The sequence below is a fragment of the Mustelus asterias genome, chromosome 24, assembly GCF_964213995.1.
Source record: "Mustelus asterias chromosome 24, sMusAst1.hap1.1, whole genome shotgun sequence".
In the NCBI taxonomy this organism is placed as follows: Eukaryota; Metazoa; Chordata; class Chondrichthyes; order Carcharhiniformes; family Triakidae; genus Mustelus; species Mustelus asterias.
The window spans coordinates 51,146,656-51,172,807 of record NC_135824.1 but is presented as its reverse complement, the minus strand read 5'-3'; the positions used below and the strand labels follow the sequence as shown (position 1 = coordinate 51,172,807).

Below are 26,152 nucleotides of genomic sequence, written 5' to 3'. Positions count from 1 at the left end.
TTTATTTTTGTAGACTGAGTGACGTGAGCGACACAGATGCGGTGTGGGCTTGGAACCCGAAAATTATCCAGACTTTGGGAACCCAGTTTGGAAATTCAGCTCTTTAACTCAGAATCTGGACTGATATTCCCAGTGCAGTGTCGAGGGAGTGCTACATCATTAGAGTTGCTGTCTTTCAGATCAATTGAATTGAAATGAATTGACTTATTGCTGTCACGCTATTGGGATACAGTGAACAATATTGTTTCTTGCGCGTTACACAGACAAAGCATACCATTCATAGAGTACATAGGGAGGAGGAAAGGAGAGGGTGCAGAACATAGTGTTACAGTTACAGATATGGTGTAGAGAAAGATCAACGTAATATATGATAGGACCATTCAGAAGTTTGAAGGCAGCAGGGAAGAAGCTGTTCTTGAGTCTGTTGGTACGTGACCTCAGACTACTCTACCTTTTTCCCGACGGAAGAAGGTGGAAGAGAGAATGTCCGGGGTGCGTGGGGTTCTTGATTCTGCTGGCTGCTTTTCCCGAGGCAGCGGGAAGTGTAAATGGAGTCAATGGGGTCCTTTATACACCCTGAGTTAGATGTATAAGATCCCGTGACACTATTTCGGAGAAGATCAGGGGCGTTACCCCCAATGTCCTGACCAGTATTTATCCTCCAGTCAGCATCATAAAGACAGATTATCTGGCCATCATCTCACTGCTATTTGTAGAACTGGTCATGTACAAACTGACTGCAGAATTTCCAACAATGAATAATGACTACATATCACTGCAAACAGCAATGATTAAAGATCAGACGATATAGTTCAGAGAATAAAATTAAGGGATAAATATTGGCCAGGACACTTTGGGGTAACTCTCCTGCTCTACATCAAAATAGTGCTGTCGGTCTTTTACAGAGAGGGCAGATGGACTTCAGTTTAGCAGCTCAGCTGAAAGAGAGCATTGCCAACAGTGCAGAACACCCACAGCACTGCACTGGGGTGTCAGCAAGATTATACACTTAAGTCTTTGGAGTAATTGAATAGAATAGAATTCCACAGTGCAGAAAGAGGCCATCCAGCCCATCGAGTCTGCACCGACTCTCCGAATGAGCATCTCACGCAGCCCCTCCCATTCGCCCTATCCACGTACACTTACCATGGCCAATCCACCTAACCTTCACATCTTTGGACACTAAGGGGCAATTTAGCATGGCCAATCCATGTAAACTACACATCTTTTGACACTAAGGGGCAAATTAGCATGACCAATCCATCTAACCTTCACATCTTTGGACACTAAGGGGCAAATTAGCATGACCAATCCATCTAACCTGCACATCTTTGGAACTATGGGGCAATTTAGCATGGCCAATCCACCTAACTTGGACTATGCCACCAGAAGGGTAATTATCTGCAATCTTATTGCTAAATGCCACAGCAGAATTGCTCCTGATCTAAATTTCGTACCTTCACTGAAAAATGAGACTTGCATTTGTATAGCATCTTTCACACCCATAAGGTGTCCCAAATTAGCTTTACAACCAATGAAATACATTTGAAGGGTAATTGTTGTTGTAATATAGGCGCTTTCGTAGCCAATTTACACACAGCAAACTCCCATAATGTGATAATGACCAGGTCATCTGTTTTTGTGACATTGACTGAGGGATACATATTGGTCGGGACAATTGAGCCCACAAGCCTCTGACTCAGAGGTAAGGGTACTACCACCTGAGCTGCCATCAGCATTATAGCCCAGCTCCTGGGATAAAGTTTGAGATACTTTCCTCCAAAAGGCGGTGGATTCTGGAATGGTTGAAGACTGACATGGATGCATTTTTGCTCAGCATGATAGATGGCTAGAATTTGAAGAGGGGAAGAGAGGGCGGTGGCGGGGAGGGGGGGGGGGGGGCGGCGTGGAGGTAGGAGGGCAGCACAGTGATTAGCACTGCTGTCTCACAGCACCAGAGACCCAGGTTCAATTCCCGGACTTGGGTCACTGTCTGTGCGGAGTCTGCACGTTCTCCCCGTGTCTGCGTGGGTTTCCTCCGGGTGCTCCAATTTCCTCCCACAGTCCGAAAGACGTGCTGGTTTGGTTGCATTGGCCGTGCTAAATTCTCCCTCAGCGTACCCGAACAGGTGCCGGAGTGTGGAGACTAGGGGATTTTCACAGTAACTTCATTGCAGTGTTGATGTGAGCCGACTTGTGACTAATAAATAAACTTTAAACTTCAAATAAACTTTATCTAGCCTAGTGATGAAAAGTGCTTGAGGGGCTGAATGGACTGCTCCTGTTCATATGGGACATTAAATTGAGGCTGCATGTTCAGGTGGATATTAAACATCCCACGAAAAGGGGAGTTTCTCTTTTGCTTGTTGCCCTAGATATCACTGACTGAGTCAAGGGGCTGAATGGCCTCTTCCTGTTCCTAATGTCCTCTTAAAAACCCAGAACATAGGATTGAATCACAAGAATAATGTATGGAATTATAATTAGCATCACCAATCCATTTTATTTCTCCCTGTCCTCACAAAAGCGGTGTTTTAAAAGTATTCCACCTTCTCATGGTGCTGGAGGTTTTTTTTTAAAGTGAACTCACTGCAGATAAAACGGTAACGGCTGCCCAGGACCCAGATTCTGATCTTTATACAGACAGGAGATTGAGGGGAGAGTGAGAATCTTGAAAACATTACCTTTGTCTTGCTTTCAAAAAATGAACACCCACACAGGTGGGGAATACCACGCAGACGGCACAGTGCAAGGGGAAGACCTATGTGAACTTGTGACCTCGGTGTAAAATGAAAGCCTAATCTTGTGGGGTGCCCTGTGTGTGAGGGGTAAGCCTGTCCGGGGTGTGAGAAGGAACATAAGAACTAGGAGCAGGAGTAGGCCATCTGGCCCCTCGAGCCTGCCCCGCCATTCAATAAGATCATGGCTGATCTTTTCGTGAACTCAGCTCCACTTACCCGCCCGCTCACCGTAACCCTTAATTCCTTTACTGTTCAAAAACTTTATCTATCCTTGCCTTAAAAACATTCGATGACGTAGCCTCAACTGCTTCACCGGGCAGGGAATTCCACAGATTCACAACCCTTTGGGTGAAGAAGTTCCTTCTCAACTCAGTCCTAAATCTGCTTCCCCTTATTTTGAGGCCATGCCCCCTAGTTTTAGTTTCACCCACCAGTAGAAACAACTTCCCTGCTTCTATCTTATCTATTCCCTTCATAACCTTATATGTTTCTATAAGATCTCCCCTCATTCTTCTGAATTCCAATGAGTATAGCCCCAGTCTACTCAGTCTCTCCTCATAAGCCAACTCTCTCAACTCCAGAATCAACCTAGTGAATCTCCTCTGTACCCCCCTCCAGTGCCAGTATATCCTTTCTCAAGTAAGGAGACCAAAACTGTACACAGTACTCCAAGTGTGGCCTCACCAGCACCCTATTCAGCTGCAACATAACCTCGCTGTTTTTAAAGGAAGGCCTGTTTTGTATGTGAAAGCCTGTGAGTGGGCCTGTCCTGGATATGAGTGAGGCCTGCCTGCCCTGGAGGTATGAGTGGCCTGTCCCTATCACAAGGGGAGGCTTGGCCTTGATGTCTCAGGATTCTGGCTGTGAGGGGAAGGCCAGGCATGGATCTGAGGAAATACTGGGCCCATTGTGTGTGACAGTCCTGTCCTGAGTGTGAGGTTGGGGGGAAGCGAGGGGGAGGATGGGTCTAGTGAGCAGCAGGCCTGGCCTGAGTTTATTTTTATTTGTTCATGGGATATTGGCGTCGTTGGCTAGGTCAGCGTTATTGCCCAAGCCTAATTGCCCTTGAAAAGATGGTGGTGAGCTTCCTTCTTAATCACACTGAAGTCCCTGTGGTGTAAGTACACCCATAGTGCTGTGAGGAAGAGAGTTCCAGGATTTTGACCCAGCGACAGTGAAGGAACAGCAAGGTAGTTCCAGATTAGAATGGTGTGTGGCTTAGAGGGGAACCACAGTTGGTAGTGTTCCAGGCATTTGCTGCTGTCCTTCTAGGTGATAGCGGTTGCGGGTTTGGAAGGTTCTGTTGAAGGAGCATTGATGAGTTCCTGCAGTGCATCTTGTAGATGGTACACACGGTAGCCATTGTGTGTCAGTGGTGGAGGGAGTGAATGTTTGTGAATGGGGTGCCAATCAATGGGGTCGCTTTGTTCTGGATAGTGTCGAGCCTCTTGAGTGTTTTAGGAATTACACTCACCCAGGCGAGTGAAAAAAATTCCATCACACTCCTGACAGCCTTGTAGATGGTGGACAGGCATTGGGGGTGAGGAGGTAAGTTATTCTTCAGAATTCTGCGTCTGACCTGCTCGTATTTATATGGCTAGTCCAATTCAGTTTCTGGTCAATAGTAATCCCCAGGGTGTTGATAATGAGGGGCAGGCCTGGCATGAGAGTCTGAGGGGCCAGGCTTGAGTGTGTGAGGGGCCAGACCTGGCTTGGGTGTGGGAGGGGGGCCAGACCTGGCTTGGGTGTGGGAGGGGGGCCAGACCTGGCCAGAGTGTGTGAGGGGGCCAGACCTGGCCAGTGTGTGCGAGGGGCCAGGCCAGGCCTGAGCGTGCGAGGGGCCAGGCCAGGCCTGAGCGTGCGAGGGGCCAGGCCAGGCCTGAGCGTGCGAGGGGCCAGGCCAGGCCTGAGCGTGCGAGGGGCCAGGCCGGGCCTGAGCGTGCGAGGGGCCAGGCCGGGCCTGAGCGTGCGAGGGGCCAGGCCGGGCCTGGGCGTGCGAGGGGCCAGGCCGGGCCTGGGTGTGCGAGGGGCCAGGCCGGGCCTGGGTGTGCGAGGGGCCAGGCCGGGCCTGGGTGTGCGAGGGGCCAGGCCGGGCCTGGGTGTGCGAGGGGCCAGGCCGGGCCTGGGTGTGCGAGGGGCCAGGCCGGGCCTGGGTGTGCGAGGGGCCAGGCCGGGCCTGGGTGTGCGAGGGGCCAGGCCGGGCCTGGGTGTGCGAGGGGCCAGGCCAGGCCTGGGTGTGCGAGGGGCCAGGCCGGGCCTGGGTGTGCGAGGGGCCAGGCCGGGCCTGGGTGTGCGAGGGGCCTGGCCAGGCCTGGGTGTGCAAGGGACCTTGCCTGGCCTGGGTGTGCGAGCGGCCTGGCCAGACCTGAGTGTGCGAGGGACCTTGCCTGAGTGTGCGACGGGCCTGGCCAGGCCTGAGTGTGTCAGGGACCTTGCCTGAGTGTGTGAGGGGCCAGGCCAGGCCTGAGTGTGTGAGGGACAGACCCAGTCAGGACTGCAGGCCTGAACTGGGGGGGGGCGGCAGGCCTGCCCTGGATTTGTGAGGGGCACCATCCTGGGTGTGAAGGGAAGGCCTGGCCTGGATGTAATTAATGTTTCAAGATGCACATCAAAGGTCAAGCAGGAAAACCAAATGAAATGACCACTTCCAACTGAGTGGTCATGAATGATGATGAGATCTCAGCATTACACCAAGTGATTGAACCTCTCTCTCTGTTTTCCAGCTGATTTTGGGATTTCAGCACAAATCACTGCCACCTTTGCCCGAAGAATGTCCTTCATCGGAACACCGTACTGGTATGATTGTACTCTTTGAGTTTTGAGAAGGCTGTTTGAGGTACAAAATTCCCCAAGGGGAGGGGAGAGGAGAGGGTGTTCCGAAGGGATCTTTTTTCTGCAGTTTTGCTTTGATTGGCAGTTTTCACAATCCATCCTTCAGCCCAACCGAACTGGCAGCTGATAGATCAGCGTCTGCCATGGACCCCTGCTAATGCCCTGTGTAGGGGGGGAGGGGATTCCAAGGCCTCCACCAGTGGCTCTTGAGGGGGGTATGTGTAACATCGGATCCTCCGCAAACATCCCCGATACTCACAATTCATGTGGTTTGGGTCACTGTCTGTGCGGAGTCTGCACCCGAGCAGGCCCTGGAGTTGGGCGACTGGGGGGATTTTCACAGTAGCTTCACTGCAGTGTTAATGTAAGAATCATAGAATCCCCACAGTGCAGAAGGAGGCCATTCGGCCCATTAACCCTACGCCTTCAACGATCCCACCCAGGCCCTGTAACCCCACATATTTACCCTGCTAATCCCCCTGACACTAATGGACAATTTATCATGGCCAATCCACCTAACCTGCACATCTTTGGAGTGTGGGAGGAAACCGGAGCACCCGGAGGAAGCCCACGCAGACACGGAGAATGTACAAACTCCAGATAGACAGTGACCCAAGCCGGGAATTGAACCCAGGTCCCTGGCACTGTGAGGCAGCAGTGCTGACCACTGTGCCACCGTAAGCCTACTTGTGCCACTAATGAATAAACATTAAAACTTTATGATGGTTTGCTTATATTTCACCATCTTCCCTGTCACCCCTCCTATTCATTCCCAAATACTGCACCCAGACATTTTTACTCCACATTCCTCATACACATCTTCATTATCTCACCACCACCCTTCCCTCCCAGCCATTTTCCCATGACTTCAATCCTTCTGTCCATTCTCTCTTCTCTTTCAACCCCGGCTCTTTCATCTCTCCATCTGGCCTGGGTCTAAGTCCAGAGGATTGACAGGTACGAGAAGTGACTTGACTGATAACTGCCTCTCATGCTCTGTCTGTTTTGGGATCCTCCCACAGGATGGCGCCTGAAGTTGCTGCTGTGGAGTTCAAAGGCGGTTACAATGAGCTGTGCGATATCTGGGCAGTTGGCATCACAGCCATTGAGCTGGCGGAGCTGCAGCCCCCAATGTTTGACGTTCATCCTTTGAGGTGGGTACCATTTGCCATTTTAATTAACTTTCACTGGAAGTGAAGGATCCAACTAAATATTTTAGATAGATGACTTGTTCCATTCGCTGTATTTCAGGCAGATGGGCAGCACGGTGGCTCAGTGGTTAGCACTGCTGCTTCACAGCGCTAGGGACCCGGGTTTGATTCCCAGCTTGGGTCACTGCCTGTGTGGAGTTTGCACGTTCTCCCCGTGTCTGCGTGGGTTTCCTCCGAGTGCTCTGGTTTACAGCCTGAAAGATGTGCTGATTAGGTGCATTGACCCGAACAGGCACCAGAGTGTGGCGACGAGGGGAATTTCACAGTGACTTCATTGCAGTGTTACTGTAAGCCTACTTGTGACACTAATCAATAAGCTTCACTTTACTTTAGGTTCAAAAAATATCAAATCTAATGTGTAGGCTGCGGCCTGTTTCCCCAATATATACCAGTCCGCAATCGCATTGTTTGCTGTAAATTCCTGGTTTATTGTAAGATGGTTCCTTGTCTTTGTGGGTGTGAGAATGGAGTGGAGCATCTTAAATGACTTGTGTCAGACTTCTATACCCACTGACTTAGGGGGAGTAGTGGGATAAATGTGTGGGGATACGGGGAAAGGGCAGGGGGTGGGCCTGGGTAAGATGCTCTGTCAGAGAGTTGACACATCCTTGATGGGCCGACTGGCCCCCTTCTGCACTGTAGGGCTTCTATGATTCTACAGAAAGCTTTGCCAACCCAAAACCTTGACGCATCTTTATCTCTGTTGAGATCCCTCGCAGTTTCAGGGATAAGTCATATGCTGGTTAAAATGCTGCATGTAGCATCTTTAATTGTCATTTCACTCACTTGGTACAGACCGGTTCTTGCGAGAATACTTTAGAAGAATATAAGAAATGGGAGCAGGAGAAGGCCATGTGCACCACCCGCCCCCCCGCCTATCTGGCCACCTCCTACACATATTCTTTGATTTCCTGTCCTCTTGAGTCCTTCTAGTCCGCTCTGCCATTCAATAGGGTTATGGTTGAAATTCTGCACCAACCCTTTCCACACATTTAGAAAATGCTGGAAAAAAACTCAGCACGTCTGTCAGCGTCTGTGGAGAGAGATAATAGAGTAAACATTTCGAGTCTGTATGACTTTTTCAGAGCTAAAGAGAGGGAGAAATGTGAGGGATTACACACTGTACGGTGTACACTGGTGGAATAGTAGCTGGGCAGAATAGAAGATCAGTGATCGGCAGGAGCTAGGAGAGATTGCAGCAAGGATGTGTAGGTCACGAGACAGAGGAAGCGTTAACGGCAGGAGGAGTGCCAGTAGTTGGTAACATATCAGAATGTGTTAATGGGAGAATAAAGGTCAGTGCTCAGTGAAAGCAAAACTAAAGAACAAGTGACAGATGGCCCGGTGGGGGAAGGGGAGAGGGGGGTTTGTACTGGGACAAAAATTGTGTTGAATATTTGTTTTTATCTTTTCATTCCTTGCATGTCCAAGAAGTCTCACAATCTCTGTCCTGAATATACTCAATGACGGAGCAGTCAAAGATCTCTAGGGTAGAGAATTCCAAAAATTCACAGCCTTCTGAGTCAAGACATTTCTCTTCATCCCAGCTGTCCCCTTATCCTGCAAGACCCCTCGTTCTAGTCTCACTAGCGGCAGAGAAAGTCTCTGAGCGCTATCACTGTCAAGTCCTCCCAAGAATTTTATACATTTCAGTGAGGTCACCTCTTATTCGTCTAAAGTTTGCAGATGACACCTAGATTGGTGGCATAGTGGACAGTGAAGAAGGTTATCTCCGATTGCAAGGGGATCTTGATCAATTGGGCCAGTGGGCTGACGAATGGCAGATGGAGTTTAATTTAGACAAATGCGAGGTGATGCATTTTGGTAGATTGAACCAGGGCAGGACTTACTCAGTTGATAGTAGGGCGTTGGAGGGAGTTACAGAACAAAGAGATCATGGGGTACATGTTCATAGCTCCTTGAAAGTGGAGTCACAGGTGGACAGAGTGGTGAAGAAGGCATTCAGCATGCTTGGTTTCATTGATCAGAACATTGAATACAGGATTTGGGATGTCTTGTTGAAGTTGTACAAGACATTGGTAAGGCCACATTTGGAATACTGTGTACAGTTCTGGTCACCCAGAAAGGATACTATTAAACTAGAAAGAGCGCAGAAGAGATTTACTGGGATGCTACCGGGACTTGATGGTTTGAGTCATAAGGAGAGGCTGGATAGACTGGGACTTTTTTCTCTGGAGCCTAGAAGGCTGATGGGTGATCTTATAGAGGTCTATAAAATAGTGAGGGGCATGGATCAGCTCGATAGTCAATATCTTTTCGCAAAGGTAGGGGAGTCTAAAACTAGAGGGCATAGGTTTAAGATGAGAGGGGAGAGATACAAAAGGGTCCAGAGGGACAATTTTTTCACACAGAGGGTGGCGAGTGTCTGGAACAAGCTGCCAGAGGTAGTAGTAGAGGCGGGTACAATTTTGTCTTTTAAAAAGCGTTTAGACAGTTACATGGGTAAAATGGGTAAAGAGGGATATGAGCCAAATTGGGTCTAGTTTAGGGGATTAAAAAAAAAAGGGCGGCATGGACAAGTTGGGCCGAAGGGTCTGTTTCCATGCTGTAAACTCTTGTGACTCTATGACTCTGAACCAGAGAATCTTAGTCCATCCTGTTCAGTCTCTGCTCGTAGCACAGCCCTCTCTCTGATCACAGGAACTGCCAACTGTAGGCTCTTGATCCTTGGTGGCTGTTTCAGAAACCTCTCTATCTCCCCGGCACGGTGCTCTGCCCTTTAACCAGACTGGCATAAGCAACGTTCCTTGCAGCTGCAGTCTAGGCCTGCCCACGCACTCTGGGATTCACCAGGCATTCTGACACCGTGGGTAGCCCAGGAAGTGGGTGGCAGTTTCACAATGAGATGGCTTTTTTTTGAACTTGTTCTAACTGAAGCCAGAAAGTTAACCCCTCACTCCTGTTAAATGCAGAACTTGCAGTTATACGGCGGTTTTCATGGCCTCACGCTGACCCAAGCAGTTTGCGGCCAACGAATTACCTTTCAAAATGTCGTCAGCGTTTTAAGGCTGGCAGTCCGTCAATGCACGACCTCACAAGGTGATAATGAACGGATGTTGGGGTAGAAATTCATCTCGGGTGATGGGGCAGAATGGAAGCAGCTAAATTTAATCCCATTAAAAAGGGTGGGATTTTCCGGCCCACCCCGACGGTGGGTTTTCCCATGTCAGAGGCAGCTCTCCATTTGCTACTGGCGGGACCTTGCAGTCCCGCCAAAGTCAATGGCTATTTGTGAGGTGCAGCTGAATCCATTGTGGAAAATCCCTCCCCGAGTATCAATCGCTGTACACAACGGGCTGATACCATCTGAGAAAAATATCTACTCCAATCTGCTTCAGTGATGGCCAGCTGTGGGATAAATATTGGTCTTCCTCTTCAAAACTGCACCCTGGGATTTTTACTGCTATCCGAGTCAATAGACAGGGGCCTCAGATAGCACCTCCAACTGTGCAGCACTCCCTCAGTACTGCACTGGGTATGTCATAGAAACCCTACAGTGCAGAAACAGGCCATTCGGCCCATCGAGTCTGCACCGACCACAATCCCACCCAGGCCCTACCCCCATATCCCGACACATTTACCCGCTAATCCCTCTAACCTACACATCTCAGAACACTAAGGGGCAATTTTTAGCATGGCCAATCAACCTAACCCACACATCTTTGGACTGTGGGTGGAAACCGGAGCACCCGGAGGCAACCCACGCAGACACGAGGAGAATGTGCAAACTCCACACAGACAGTGACCCAAGCCGGGAATCGAACCCAGGTCCCTGGAGCTGTGAAGCAGCAGTGCTAACCACTGTGCTACCGTGCCGCCCAGCCGTGTCAGCCTGGATTTTGTGCTCAAGTTTTAAGTTGCACTTGAACCCACAAACTTTTCACTGAGATATAAGGGTGCTACATGTTAGGAGCAAATTATTACATGTTAAGGGTGCCTCATGTTAAGCTTTGGTTGTTGCAGGAGGAAGTGTTCCTATACATGGATACCAGCGGCGATAAGTACTCCTGTTATCACCACAGTCAGTGTTAGTACTTTCTAACGATCTCATCGGACTTTGGGTTGGTTGCAAAAAGCATCAAGTCAACAATTCCCGATACTGAAGCCAGTTTGTGAATTTAAACCTCGAGTATGATGCCAGAACCGAGAGATTATGGACGGGATTTTCTGTGCGACCCGCCACGTTGTTTCGCTGCAGCCGGGGCGACCTGCCATTGGTCGGCAGTAGGACTCTTCTGGTCCTGCCGTTGTCAATGGTTTTTCCTGCTGAATGCACTGGGAAACCCGTAAGGGGGGAGGGGGGGGGGGGGGGGGGGGGGGGAAGCGGGGGGCGGGGTGCACCATTGAAGGGACCAGGAGATCCCGTCGGCGTGAATAGCCGAAACGCTCCCGGCCTATATCTATCAGAACAGGTTGGAGCTCTTTTCTCCAGAATAGATGAAAGCTTATGATGAAAGTGAGGAGGTGTGGGATAGAGGGAAAGTTGGCCGATTGGATAGGTAACTGGCTGTCTGATCGAAGACAGAGGGTGGTGGATGGAAAATTTTCAGACTGGAGGCAGGTTGCTAGCGGAGTGCCACAGGGATCAGTGCTTGGTCCTCTGCTCTTTGTGATTTTTATTAATGACTTAGAGGAGGGGGCTGAAGGGTGGATCAGTAAATTTGCTGATGACACCAAGATTGGTGGAGTAGTGGATGAGGTGGAGGGCTGTTGTAGGCTGCAAAGAGACATAGATAGGATGCAAAGCTGGGCTGAAAAATGGCAAATGGAGTTTAACCCTGATAAATGTGAGGTGATTCATTTTGGTAGGACTAATTTAAATGTGGATTACAGGGTCAAAGGTAGGGTTCTGAAGACTGTGGAGGAACAGAGAGATCTTGGGGTCCATATCCACAGATCTCTAAAGGTTGCCACTCAAGTGGATAGAGCTGTGAAGAAGGCCTATAGTGTGTTACCTTTTATTAACAGGGGGTTGGAGTTTAAGAGCCGTGGGGTTATGCTGCAACTGTACAGGACCTTGGTGAGACCACATTTGGAATATTGTGTGCAGTTCTGGTCACCTCACTATAAGAAGGATGTGGAAGCGCTGGAAAGAGTGCAGAGGAGATTTACCAGGATGCTGCCTGGTTTGGAGGGTAGGTCTTATGAGGAAAGGTCGAGGGAGCTAGGGCTGTTCTCTCTGGAGCGGAGGAGGCTGAGGGGAGACTTAATAGAGGTTTATAAAATGATGACGGGGATAGATAGAGTGAACGTTCAAAGACTATTTTCTCGGGTGGATGGAGCTATTACAAGGGGGCATAACTATAGGGTTCGTGGTGGGAGATATAGGAAGGATATCAGAGGTAGGTTCTTTACGCAGAGAGTGGTTGGGGTGTGGAATGGACTGCCTGCAGTGATCGTGGAGTCAGACACTTTAGGAACATTTAAGCGGTTATTGGATAGGCACATGGAGCACACCAGGATGATAGGGAGTGGGATAGCTTGATCTTGGTTTCAGATAAAGCTCGGCACAACATCGTGGGCCGAAGGGCCTGTTCTGTGCTGTACTGTTCTATGTTCTAGAAAAATCTCAGGGCAGGAGGCGGGGTGACCTGGTTTGGAGATCTTTAAAACTATGAGACAAAGATCTTTTTACTTGTAGGGGAGTCTAAAACGAAGGGGTCATAATCAATCCAATAAGAAATTCAGGGGATGGTACTTTAACCTGAGAGTGGTGAGAATGTGAAACCCGGTGCCACATGGACATCAATATTGACCCTTAAGCTGCGCAGGTGTATAGCCATCCAGCAATCCAAAATGTAGCACACAGGGAGCAAGCAAGCCGCACAAAGGTAATACACACACACACACACATGTGTACGCACACACGGCACACCAACACACACCACACAAGAGATTTGATCACCATGCTGTTAGGTGTGGGCAAGTCATCTGTTTCCCTGTCTGTCTGTCTCTCCATCATTTTCTATTTCCTTCTCTTTGTCTGTCTCTATCGCCGCTGGGCCCTCCACCTTTGCCCGTCTTTTCCTCTGTCCATCTGTCTCTCCCCCTCTCCGTATCTCCTTGTCTGTCTCTGTGCCTCTATTTTTATTTCCTTGCTGCTCTCTCTTTCTCGGGGGACATTAGGGACTAATGTTCTCTGTTTTATCCAGGGTGCTCTTTCTAATGTCCAAAAGTGGTTACCAGCCGCCCAAGTTAAAGGATAAAGGAAAATGGTGAGTTCAACTTTGGATCTTTAAACCAGAATATTTTCACATTCAGCAACTGAAAAATTTATTCGTTAATTTTTTTGTATCTTGTTCACGGTTCCCAGCTTTCTCTCTGTTACGATTTATGCTCTTCCTCAATACAGCTTATTTGAGCTCTAAACAAATTGGCAAGCACACACGCCGTGTGTACAAAGTTCAGTCTTGTGCACAAAGTAATCAGAGAGTGACCTCCGAGTGAATAATGAACCCCTTTTAGTTCAGCTAGATTTTAAGAAACGTCTTCAAAGAATCATGGAATCCCTACAGTGCAGGAGGCCATTCGGCCCATCAAGTCTGCACCGACCACAATCCCACCCAGGCTCTGTCCCCCCAACCCCATGCACTTACCCTGGCCAGTCCCCCTGACACTAAGGGGCACGTTAGCATGGCCAATCCACCTAATCTGCACATCTTTGGCATGTGGGAGGAAACCGGAGCACCCAGAAGAAACCCACGCAGACATAGGGAGAATGTGCAAACTCCACACAGACAGCGACCCAAGCTGGGAATCGAACCCGGGTCCCTGGCGCTGTAAGGCAGCAGTGCTAACCGCTGTGCCACCGTACCACCCAACCACTGTGCTGCCCAACCACTGTGTCACCATGCCGCCCAGTGTCTTAAATGAAGGAGGCAAGGTTAGCACTGCTGCCTCACAGCACCAGGGACCCGGTTTTGATTCCCGGCTTGGGTCACTGTCTGAGTGGAGTTTGCATGTTTTCCCCGTGTCTGCATGGGTTTCCTCCGGGTGCTCCGGTTTCCTCCCACAGTCCAAAGATGTGTGGGTTAGGTGGATTGGCCATGATAAATTGCCCTTTATTGTCAAGGGGACTAGCTAGGGTAAATGTATGGGGTTTATGGGGATAGGGTCCTGGGTGGGATTGTGGTTGGTGCAGACTCGATGGGCTGAATGGCCTCCTTCTGCACTGCAGGATTCTAAGATTCAAGGAGAGGAAGTTAGAGGAAGTGAGGTTCAGAGAAGGAATTCCAGAGCTAAGGGCCTAGGCAGTGAAAGGCACTGCCGCAATAGTGGGCTGAAGAAAATTGGGGATGAGTAAGAAGCTAGAATTGGATGAACAGAGGTATCTCTGAGAGCTACAGCGAGGGCAGAGGTTTTAGAGCTAAGAGACAGAGTGGATTCAGAAAGAATGTTCCCGATGGTGGGAGAGTACACAACTAGGAGTCATAGTTTGAGGATAAGGGTTTTAGGACTGAGGTGAGGAGAAATTTCTTCACCCAGAGGGTGGTGAATGTGTGGAATTCACTCCCACAGAAAGTAGTTGAGGCCAAAACGCTGTGTGCTTTCGAGAAGAAATTAGATATCGCTCTTGGGGCGAAAGGGATGCGGGGGAAGAGGGGGATCAGGATATTGAATTTGATGATCAGCCATGATCAAAATGAATGGCGGAGCAGGCTCAAAGGGCCGAATGGCCTACTCCTGCTTCTAGTTTCTATGAGAAGGGTGATTTGAACACTTGAATGCAAAATTAAAATTTTAAGTAGGGTCAGTGATGGACAATTTGTACAGAACTTTAAATTTGTAGCTTGACCTTGTAGGTTGAGCTAAAACGTCACCACTTGGAGGGGAGATGAGTTTTTAAGCAGTGGGTGAAAGACGACAATGGGTGGACATGATGGATATTGTTGCAAAGTAGAGGAACTCAAACTTTGAATAGGACTGTTTCAGCGTTGTAATCAGGGTAGCAAGCTGATCAGAGAAATTCAAATGGGGAATTGTAAGAAAGGTGGTCATTTGGGAAGTGACCACTAGCTCAAGGCCTTTGGAGAGGAAAGGGAGGTTGGATATGGGGCAGTGGTTCGCAAGGATAGGAATGATGTGTGCTTTGAAAGACAACGTACCAAAGAAGCCAGCCATTGAAGCATGGCAAGCCTGGGAGGAAGTTGGTTGGTCAGCAGTTTAGTGGGAATGGGATCCAGGCAGCAGGAGATGGGTCACAAGATGATTAACACAAGGGAAAGGGACAGAAGACAGAAGGGACATGGCAGACATAGTTGAACAGATGGTTTCAGTCTTGAAGCTCATGAATTGACATTTTATTGGGGGGCAGGGGGTTGGAGTAAGTGAGGAGGGCGCAGGGGAGATGTGATTTAAGGATATGATTGGTAGTGGAGAAAAGAAGCTGGATGTTAACTTTGCATTCCAGAATGATCCCACTCTACTGGCTGGCTTTAGCAAGGGGTAGAATGAGGCCTGGTGTTGCTTGATGTGTTAAAGCCATATCTGATGTGAATATGCACCAGATATACTCCAATCTGCGCCCTTTGGACTTGACTGAGTGGAGAGGAAGATGTGTTGGCCTTGGAGGAGGTCCAGAGCAGGTTCACAAGAATAATCCCAGGAATGAAGGGTTTCTCATAGGAGGAGCGGTTGAGGAGTTTGGGTCTATACTCAATGCAGTTTAGAAGGATGAGGGGGGATCTAATCGAAACTTACAGAATACTGAAAAGCCCGGATAGAGTGGACGTGGAGAGGATGTTTCCACCAGTGGGAGAGACTAGAATTCGAGGGCACAACCTCAGAGTGAAGGGACGCTCCTTTAAAACTGAGATGAGAAGGAATTTCTTCAGCCAGAGGATGGTGAATCTGTGGAAATCTTTGTCTCAGAAGGCTGTAGTGGCCAGGACATTGAGTGTCTTTAAGGCAGAGATAGATAGGTTCTTGATCAATAAGGGGATCAAGGCTTACGGGGAGAAGGCAGGAGAATGGGAATGAGAATCATATCAGTAATGTTTGAATGGTGGAACAGGCTCGATGGGCTGAATGGCCTAATTCTGCTCCGATATCTTACGGTCTGATAACAGGAGGAATCCAGTAGAATGAGATAGCATGTGATTGTACGACTAGAATTTCTGAATGAGTTAATAGAATTTTTTTAAATTACAGGTTATGATAAAGTACATTTCGATAAGATGTAATGGGACAGAACAAACTAAGCATTGTAAATGCAAGACTAAAAAAATCCAACAGAGAATTCAGGAGAAACTTCTTTACTCAGAGTGGTGGGAATGTGGCATAAGGAATTGTTGAGGTGAATAATATAGATGCCTTCAAGGAGGTGCTAAGGTACACAAGGGAGAAAGTATAGAGGATATGTTGACAGGGTTAGGTGAAGGTGGACAGATGGAAACTCATGTGGAGCATCAACACTGGATTATCGGCCAGTTGGGCCAAATGGCCAGTTCGTGTGAACTCGCATGAGAGAAGCAAAGGAGTTAACCTCCTGGGTTTGGGGTGTTGGTGGGGTGGGGAGGCATTGACCTTTAGTTATGGGAGACAGAAGGCCTGACCTTTTCCCTCTTCCCGCTCAGGAGCTCAGCATTCCACAACTTTGCCAAGCTGACGTTAACAAAGAATCCGAAGAAGAGACCAGCTGCCAGCAAGATGCTAACAGTAAGTACAAGCGCAGATCCAGCATCTAGATCTAAAGTCTGGGTTGAGTTGGAACATTAACCTGTGATCACGTGCTGACAGATCTGCACGTTCACAGTTGGTGACTGCTGGTGGCCTCTCACCTTGCAGCCCGCAGATCATGATCTGATCCTTTCACCTTGAAGCTAAATCTCATCCTTGCTCTTTTGCTGTCATGGTGCGAGAATACAATGGAGACAGAACTATCCCAGGATCCACTGCAGCGCAGAAAACCCTCTATTAAAACTTTAGGCCCTTTATTCGCTCAGTGTGATAAACAGGGAAGAACTTTGGCTGCTTAACTATGTCTAACAGTCTACAGAGTCTGTTTAATAGGGCGGCACAGTGGTTAGCACTGCTGCCTCACAGCGCCAGGGACCCGGGTTCGATTCCCAGCTTGGGTCACTGTTTGCACGTTCTCCCCGTGTCTGCGTGTGTTCCCTCCGGGTGCTCCGGTTTCCTCCCACAGTCCGGAATGTTAGAATGTAACCGGTGATAACATTGGATCTGCTGTAATGTGACCGATGGTAACAAGTTGTAAGGGTCAGCTGACCCAGTAAAACACGTAACCAATGACAGAATGATGTGACGATCAGCTGACTCAGTATAAATTAGAACTTGTTGGGAATTGTTGTATTGCTTGGAATGGCCCAGGGTGAGGCCTCAAGTTTGGAGTAATGAACTTTCTTTATTAAACCTTTTCTTTTTTTTAGATTCATAGAGGTTTACAGCATGGAAACTTCGGCCCAACTTGTCCATGCCGCCCAGTTTTTATCGCCAAGCTAGTCCCAATTGCCCGCGTTTGGCCCATATCCCTCTATACCCATCTTACCCATATAACAGTCTAAATGTTTTTTAAAAGACAAAATTGTACCCGCCTCTACTACTACCTCTGGCAGCTTGTTCCAGACACTCGCCACCCTCTGTGTGAAAAAATTGCCCCTCTGGACCCTTTTGTATCTCTCCCCTCTCATCTTAAGCCTATGACCTCTAGTTTTAGACTCCCCTACCATTGGGGAAAATATATTGACTATCTAGCTGATCCATGTCCCTCATTATTTTATAGACCTCTAAAAGATCACCCCTAAGCCCCCTACGCTCCAGAGAAAAAAAGTCCCAGTCTATCCAGCCTCTCCTTATAACTCAAACCATCAAGTCCTGGTAGCATCCTAGTAAATCTTTTCTGCACTTTCTTTGATTTATAAGTCGGAGTAAGTTTTGTTATATTCTTATTGTCTACACTGGAAGAGTTCCTTCTGGATCAGCACGAAAGACGTGCTGGTTAGCTGCACTGGCCATGCTAAATTCTCCCTCAGTGTACCCGAGCAGGCGCTGGAGTGTAGCAACTCGGATATTTTCACAGTAACTTCATTGCAGCGTTAATGTAAGCCTACTTATTACACTAATAAATAAATTTTAAAACTTTAAACTTAAAGAATCCCTCAAACTACAGCAAACAGAGCTCATGGCTGAAAGTACAGCAATGTCCCCAGATAAAAGCTGGGTGATTTTTCCAGCAGTGAGTGGAGGACAGCTCAATCCAAGTCGCTTATTGTAGCGTGATCTCTGGGCTCGACTGATGGGGTAGTTTACAGAATCAGCTCCAATCCAGCCAGGAACAATGGCGCAAAATACTACAAACTACAGCCTTCCAAAGAGTCTGGAAAACTGATAACATATTAAGAAAATGTACTCAAATGACTACAGGGATGACGTACTTCAGTCATGCGAACAGACAAGAAGAGTAGGATTTCTCTCATTAGAACAAGTGTTGAGGGAAGACTTAGAGGCATACAAAATTATGAAGGGTTTTGCTAAAAATAAGAAGAAACTGTTTCCACTCGCGGAAGGACCGGAAGATTAAGATGCATGGGATCCATGGTGACTTGGCCACTTGGATTCAAAATTGGCTTGCCCATAGAAGTCAGAGCGTGATGGTGGAAGGGTGTTTTTCTGGCTGCAGGTCCTTGACTAGTGGTGTTCCACAGGGATCCGTACTGGAACCTCGGCTGTTTGTGATATATATAAATGATTAGGATGAAAAAGTAGATGGGTGGGTTAGTAACTTTGCAGACGCCACAAAGATAGGTGGAGCTGTGGCTAGTGTAGAAGGTTGTCAAAGGATACAGCGCGATATAGATCATATGCAGATATGGGAAGACAAATGACAGATGGAGTTTAATCCAGGCAAGTGTGAGGTGCTGCACTTTGGGAGACCAAATGTTAAAGGTAAGTATACAGTTAATGGCAGGACCCTGTGCAGCATTGCTGCACAGAGGGATCCTGGGGTTCAAACCCACAGCTCCCTGAAAGTGGCCACACAAGTAGATAGGGTGGTAAAGAAGGTATATGGCATGCTTGCCTTTATTGGTCGGGGCATTGAATACAAGAGTCAGGATGACATGTTGCAGCTTTATAAAACTTTGGTTAGGCCGCACTAAGACTATTGCGTTCAATTCTGGTCACCACATTACAGGAAGGATGTGAAGGCTTTGGAGAGGGTGCAGAAGAGGATGCTGCCTGGGTTAGAGAGTATGAGCTATAAGGAGAGGCTGGACAAACTAGGGTTGTTTTCTCTGGAGCGGCGGAGACTGAGGGGAGACCTGATAGAAGTGTATAAAATTATAGATGGGGTTGACAGTCAGAATCCTTTTCCCAGAGTTGAAATGTCCAATACTCGGGGGCACACACTTAAGGTGAGAGGGAGAAAGTTCAAAGGAAATGTGAGGGGCAAGTTTTTTACACAGAATGGTAGGTGTCTGGAACACACTATCATGAGTGGGGGTGGTGGCAGATACGATAGGGCTGTTTAAGGGGCTTTTAGATAAGCACATGACTATGCGAGGAATAGAAGGATATGGACCAAGGGCAGGCAGAAGGGGTTAGTTTAATTTGGTGTCATGTTCGGCACAACATCGTGGGCTGAAGGGCCTTTCCTGTGCTGTACTGTTCTATGTTCTAAATCCGGGGACACGGGTTTAAAATAATTCACAAAACAAGCAGCGGGGGAGATGAGGAGAATTTCATTTTGTACACAGTAAGTTGTTATAATTGGGAATGCACAGGTAGAAAGGACAGTGGAAGCAGATTCGATAGTGTAATAAACTTTCAAAAGGGAATTTTAAGGTTTAAAAAATCAGGGCTATGAGGAAAGAGCAAGGCGGTGAATTCAGTTCAAAGGGCTGGCACAGGCACGATGGGCTGAATGGGCTTTGTGCTAAATGACTGTATAAATGTTGACATTTTTAAGCTGAGTATCTTTCTTTCCTACCCACCATCTCTTCCTTTGTCTCTCATGCTCTCCTGCTCTCCCTTTTTCCCTCTTTCAACTTTTTCTTTTATTTACCTTTCTCCCCTTCTCTATTTCCTTCCCTTTCTTCCGCCCCTTGCTCCCGTTTCACTTGCTCTCGTTTAGCACCAGTTTGTGGCACAGTCTGGCCTTAGCCGGGTCCTGGTTCATGAACTAATCGATAAGCTCCGGAATCCAGAGAAACATTCCAGCATTCAGGAGGTGGATGAAGATGACCTAGAGGTACGTTACACTGTGAGTACCTGTGCTGCATCCCCTTATTGCTCCCATTCCTACTGGGGCTTGGTCTCCTCTTGTTACTGGGGTCACAAAAGACATGCAGGTATCTACTCCCTACTGGCACTGGGGAAAGTGTAGGCCTGTTCCTACTACTGGGTTTAGGGGCTGTTCAGGTTTCACTCCTACTCGGATTGGGGAAAGTGCAGCTTCCTTTCTACTTGGATTAAGGTAGTCCTACTGAGATTGTTTAAATGCAGACATCTCACTCCTACTGTGATTGGAGGTAGTTGGGCCTCAGTCCACTGGGATTGGAGGAGGTGCAGATCTCAGTCCTGATGGGAATGGGGGAAATGCAGGAATCTCCTTCCTCCTGGGATTGGGACAAGTGCACCCCTCCCTCCTACTGGGATTGGTGGAAATGCAGCCCTCCCTTCTACTGGAATTGGGGGACGCTTAGGCCTCCCTTCGACTGGAATTGAGGGAAGTGCAGCCCTGTGTCGTACTGGAATTGGGGAAAGTTCAGGCCTCCCTCCTACTGGGATTGGGGCAAGTGCAGCCCACCGTCCTACTGGGATTGGTGGAAGTGCAGCTCTCCATCCTACTGGGATTGGGGGAGGTTTAGGTCTCCCTCCTACTGGGATAGTGGGAAGCGCAGCTCTCCCTCCTCCTGGGATTAGGGAAGTGCAAGTCTCATTCCTGATGGGAATGGGGAAAATGCAGGAATCTCCCTCCTCCTGGAATTGGGGGAAGTTCAGGCCTCCTTCCTCCTTGGGTTGGGACAAGTGCAGCCCTTCCCCCTCCTGGAATTGGGAGAGGTCAACCTCCCCAATGCAGTACACAGACAATAGAAATCTATTCATGTCTCTTTCCCCATCCTGCACAGTCCAGAAAGCTCCCTCACTGCCAGTTTAGTGTGTAAACGCCATTTATTGTGAACTTATCTACAGTCTTCCAGCTGTACAATCCGTGCCAAAGCTGTTGTTGTTCTCATTCTCTGACAGCTCCCCCAGCGGAGCCTTTACTCAAGTCCAGTTCATGTTTTCAGCCCTGGGACCTGCATTGTTAGTAACAGAGCAGCAAATGCAGTGCTTTGTGTACTGCAAGAATTGAAGAACATCAGTCCTGGGAGATGTTGATGGTCATGATGTGGAGATGCCGGCGTTGGACTGAGGTGAACACAGTAAGAGTTTTAACAACACCAGGTTAAAGTCCAACAGGTTTATTTGGGAGCAAATAAACCTGTTGGACTTTAACCTGGTGTTGTTAAAACTCTTACGATGTTGGTGGCACAGTGGTTAGCTCTGCTGCCTCACAGCGCCAGGGACCCTGGTTCAATTCCAGCCGTGTCGGTGTGGAGTTTGCACATTCTCCCCGTGTCTGCGTGGGTTTCCTCCGGGTGCTCCAGTTTCCTCCAACAGTCCAAAGATGTGCAAGTTAGCTGGATTGACCGTGCCATGTGGGCGGCACAGTGACATAGATAGCACACTGCTGCCTCACAGCGCCAGGGACCTGGGTTCAATTCCGGCCTCGGGTCACTGTCTGCGCGGAGTTTGCATGTTCTCCCCGTGTCCGTGTGGGTTTCCTCCCACATTCTGAAAGACGTGCTGGTTAGGTGCATTGATCCGAACAGGTGCCGGAGTGTGGCAACTAGGGGAATTTCACAGTAACTTCATTGCAGTGTTAATGTAAGCCTTACTTGTGCCTAATAGATAAACATTAACTTTAAATTGCTCCTTAATGTCAGGGGGAGTGGCAGGGTAAACATGTGGGGTTACGGGGATAGAACCTGGGTGGGATTGTGGTCGGTGAATGTTCAATGGGCCGAATGGCCTCCTTCTGCACTGTAGGGATTCTATCATTCAGTCAATTGGGCAGCGTAGAGGGAACTTAAGTCGGTATCTAACCAGAATGAGGATGATAGAACCTGGGTGGGATTGTGGTCACTGAACGCTTCATGGGCTGAATGGCCTCCTTCTGCACTGTGGGGATTCCACATTCAGTGAATTGGGCAGCGTCGGGGGAACTTTACTCTGTATCTAACCGGAATGAGGATGTGACTCAGCAATGAGATACTGTTTCTTCCCGACAGCCTCCTCCTGCCGTCCCACGTAGGATCCACTCGACCAACCGGCACTCACAAGCAGAGAGAACAAACTCGGAAATAAAGCGTAAGTCTGCAGATTCACCATAATGTCAGCGCTGACGAGCAGTTTAGTTCGGGGGGGAAAAAAAAATCCCTCAATGGATTGTACAGGTGTGCAATAGCTTTTGTTCTTGAACTTCGAAGCCTGGAATTTCCTCTTCCCACCTTAGGAATATTGAGGCGAGGATTCCGCCTTTCATCCTGAACCTGATTTACAAGGATGAATCCAGAATGGAGAGGTTATTCCTATCACCCAGGAAGAGTGAACTGGCTGAGGTTCTCCTTTCTAGAAAAGAGAAGACTGAGGGGGTGGTACGCTGATGCAGAGTCCTGAAATAATGAAGGGACTTGATAAGATATTTATAGAGAACGTGCTTCTACAACGGGCGGCACGGTGGCACAGTGGTTAGCACTGCTGCTTCACAGCGCCGGGGTTAGGGATCGATTGGCGGCTTAGGTCACTGTCTGTGCGGAATTTGCATGTTCTCCCCGTCTCTGTGTGGGTTTCCTCCGGTTTCCTCCCACAGTCCGAAAGACGTGCTGGTTAGGGGTGCATTGGCCGTGCTAAATTCTCCCTCAGTGTACCCGAACAGGCACCGGAGTGTGGCGACTCGGGGATTTTTCACAGTAACTTCATTGCAGTGTTAATGTAAGCCTACCTGTGACACCAATAAATAAACCAACAAACTTATGAGGGAGTCCAAAACTAGGCAGGCATTTATAAATATGATAGTCACCAATAAATCCGATAGGAAGTTCAGGAGAAATCTCTCTACTCAGAATAATGAGAATGTGAAAATCACAACCAAAGGTACTAGCTGGGGTAAAAAAACAGCACTGATGTATTTAAGGGGAAGATAGATAAATCCATTGGGAGAAAGGATTAGGAGATGAAGAAGGTGTGGGAGGAGGTTGGTGTGGAGCATAAACAGAGGCATGGACCTGTTGGGCCGAATGGCCTGTTCCTGTGCTCTACATTCTTTGTATTTCTATGTTTCCTAATTGGATTTTTCATCGTGAGAGCTCCACGTTTGATTCCTCCCACTGGAGAGGCCTCAAGGACATTCCTGGCCTGTATGCAGTTCTAAAAAACACAAGGCCCCAAGGGAAGAAGTGGAACCCAATAAGGGGCACTCTGCTCCAGAAAGGGCCAGTGCTCTTCCATTGCTGCCCCAGGAATCTCCATTCATCTCTTGGCTATCCCTAGGGGGCAGTGAACCAAGGCTGGCAAATGGAATGGCTTGCTCAGCCTGTTTCCCTGCCATGATTTTCACGTGGTGGTGGGATAGAAGTGGCCATTTTCAGGGGTGTGAGGGCAGGGGAAATCGATGTTTAAAATTTATTTAATAGTGTCACAAGTAGGCTTACATTAACACTGCAATGAAGTTACAGTGAAAATCCCTTAGTCGCCACACTCTGTTCGGGTACACTGAGGGAGAATTTTGCATGGCCGACGCACCCTAACCAGCACGTCTTTCGGACTGTGGGAGGAAACCGGAGCACCTGGAGGAAACCCACGCAGACACGGGGAGAATGTGCACACTTCACACAGACAGTGACCCAAGCCGGGAATCATACCCGGGTCCCCTGGCGCTGTGAGGCAGCAGTGCTAACTACTGTGCCACCATGCCGTGTCAGGGTGGGGAGGCTGTGCTGAGCTCCAGAGACCTTCCCCCCCCTCCATGCCACCCCCCACACCTCCACACCACCACCACTTTCCTCCCCCGATTTGTGGCAGGTTAGCAAGAAAAAAAATCCAGGTCCAAAATGTGGTTGTGAAAGTTGAGATTCTAGATTGCTTCATCTGATGTGAAACATTTGAGATGTTTTATCTTCTGATCAAGTAAATGAGAAGAAACCCTTTACGCCCACAGAAAGGTCAGGAACCAGAGGGTTTAAAATCATCGGCAAAGAAACTAGAAGTTTTTTTTTAACTCAATAAATTATGGTCAGAAATGGTCTGCCTGAGAGGGCAACTGGGAGAGTTTAAATCCAATGAATGAATAAATCAGGGATAGAATGCTAACCTCTTTAATAATAATGGTGAAACTACTGTATTGTTGTAAAAGCCCATCTGGTTCACTAATGCCCTTCAGGGAAGGAAATCTGCCGTCCTTACCCGGTCTGGCCTACATGTGACTCCGGACACACTGCAATGTGGTTGACTCTTAAATGCCCGCTGGAGGAGCTAGCAAGCTCAACTCAAGGTCAGCTAGAGGTGGGCAACAAATGCTGTCCACATCTCAAAAACAAATAGAAAAAAATTATTTCACATGTTGAAAGGGAACTTATAACCAGACAGGTGGGTGGGGGAGTTAGTTTCTCCACCCCACCCCCCCCCCCCCCCCCCCCCACCAAGTACACACTGGAGGCAGGTTGTAGTTTTTGCATTTGTTGGAAGTTTCTTCTGATGTCCCAAACTTGGACCAAGTTTCTGTGGCAGCAGCTACTGTAGAGCTTGGCAGATTCGGTGAAGAACATCAGCTCAAAGAAGGGTGAATGGCCCTTAAAGATTTGATGGCTTCTGACAACCTGACAATGTTTTTGCAGTTCACAAGATTCGGTTTGAACAAGCCATACAGAGGGAAGAATCCTGGCAGAATAAGGTGAGGCTTCACGGACTTAACTCGGTCAACACAACTTAAGGGTGATCTCATAGAGGTCAATAAAGTAATGAGGGGCATAGATAAGGGAGTAGTCAACATCTTTTTCCAATGGTAGGGGAGTCTAAAACTAGAGGGCATAGGTTTAAGGTGAGAGGGGAGAGATACAAAAGTGTCCAGAGGGGCAATTTTTTCACACAGAGGGTGGTGAGTGTCTGCATCGAGCTGTCAGAGGTAGTAGTAGAAGCGGGTACAATTTTGTCTTTTAAAAAGCATTTAGACAGTGTGGTGAACCACTGTTACTACATGTATATGCCTGGACACACCCATGCTGCACCTGGCCCGAGACTCCTCCCTTTCCACCTGAGACTCCTCCCTTTCCACCCAGAGTGGGGTATAAAGGTGATGGTCCCTCCTCCTCGCCTCAGTCTAGACCAGGTCAGCTGCAAGGGTGTGCTCCTGTTCTCTGTGAATAAAAGCCTATTAGTTTCCCTCACTCACTGGAGTCTTCGTGTCGTAATTGATTGTGCATCAGACAGTTACATGGGTAAGATTGGTGTCGCGGGATATGGGTCAAATACGGGCAATTGGGACTAGCTTAATGGTAAAAACTGGGTAGCATGGACAAGTTGGGCCGTAGGGCTTGTTTCCTTGCTGTAAACCTCTGTGACTCTATAACATGGAGTCAGTCAGCAGAAATCCTATGACGTTCTGAGTGGTGCAGACAGCAATAGGCACAGTCACTATGAATTGCGCAATGAGAAAGACACAGGAAGAACAAACCTGTGCCTTGAACATCCTCAGGCGCTCCCAAAGTGCCTCGTAGCCAATGAGGGATTCCTGAATGGTTTCAATGAGGAAAGCACAATAGTCAATATAGATGGTCCCACAAACATCAAGTATGATCATGACGATTGATTGAGGGACAAATATTGCCCCAGGGCAATGGGGAGTACTCCCCTGATCTACTTCAAAATCATGCTGTGTGATTGTTCACCTCCGCTTGGGAGGACATCTCTTCTGAAAGACAGCATCTCCGATAACGCGGCACTCCTTCAGTACTGAATGTCAGCTCGAATTTTGTGTTCGGGGTCCTGGATCAGGACTTGATTCCACAATCTTCTGACACGGAGGCAAAAGTATTATTCAATGAGCCATGACTGACAGGTTTATATTCGAGTGTGAATTGTTTGGATAGGGGTTATGTCTCCTGTACAGATCTAGACCAGGGTGGAGGAGGGGGTAGAATGTCCTCCTGACAGGGGTAGTCACTGGGGTTTTGAGCAGTGTCGCTTTAGATCTATTCCAAAAGAGGTCTTGTGCCTTGCTAACTTGACCCGTCTCACCATCTCTGACCCCACACTATCCAGACTAGCCCTGTCTGAGTCCCCACAATC

The 26,152-nt window shown here is 48.3% G+C and overlaps 1 protein-coding gene across 2 annotated transcripts in view; it reads left to right on the top strand.

The window, feature by feature from the left end:
* Positions 1 to 26,152, top strand: part of LOC144511379 (mitogen-activated protein kinase kinase kinase kinase 5-like) — a 143,027-nt gene that overhangs the window by 79,802 nt on the left and 37,073 nt on the right. The window contains exons 8-14 of one of the 2 annotated variants that reach the window (XM_078241679.1): positions 5,465 to 5,537; positions 6,596 to 6,727; positions 12,958 to 13,020; positions 16,381 to 16,462; positions 19,896 to 20,024; positions 22,099 to 22,177; positions 24,703 to 24,758. In XM_078241679.1, coding sequence (XP_078097805.1) covers positions 5,465 to 5,537; positions 6,596 to 6,727; positions 12,958 to 13,020; positions 16,381 to 16,462; positions 19,896 to 20,024; positions 22,099 to 22,177; positions 24,703 to 24,758 — 614 coding nt within the window. The remainder of the gene's footprint in view (positions 1 to 5,464; positions 5,538 to 6,595; positions 6,728 to 12,957; positions 13,021 to 16,380; positions 16,463 to 19,895; positions 20,025 to 22,098; positions 22,178 to 24,702; positions 24,759 to 26,152) is intronic. The other variant, XM_078241680.1, reaches the window with a different exon arrangement.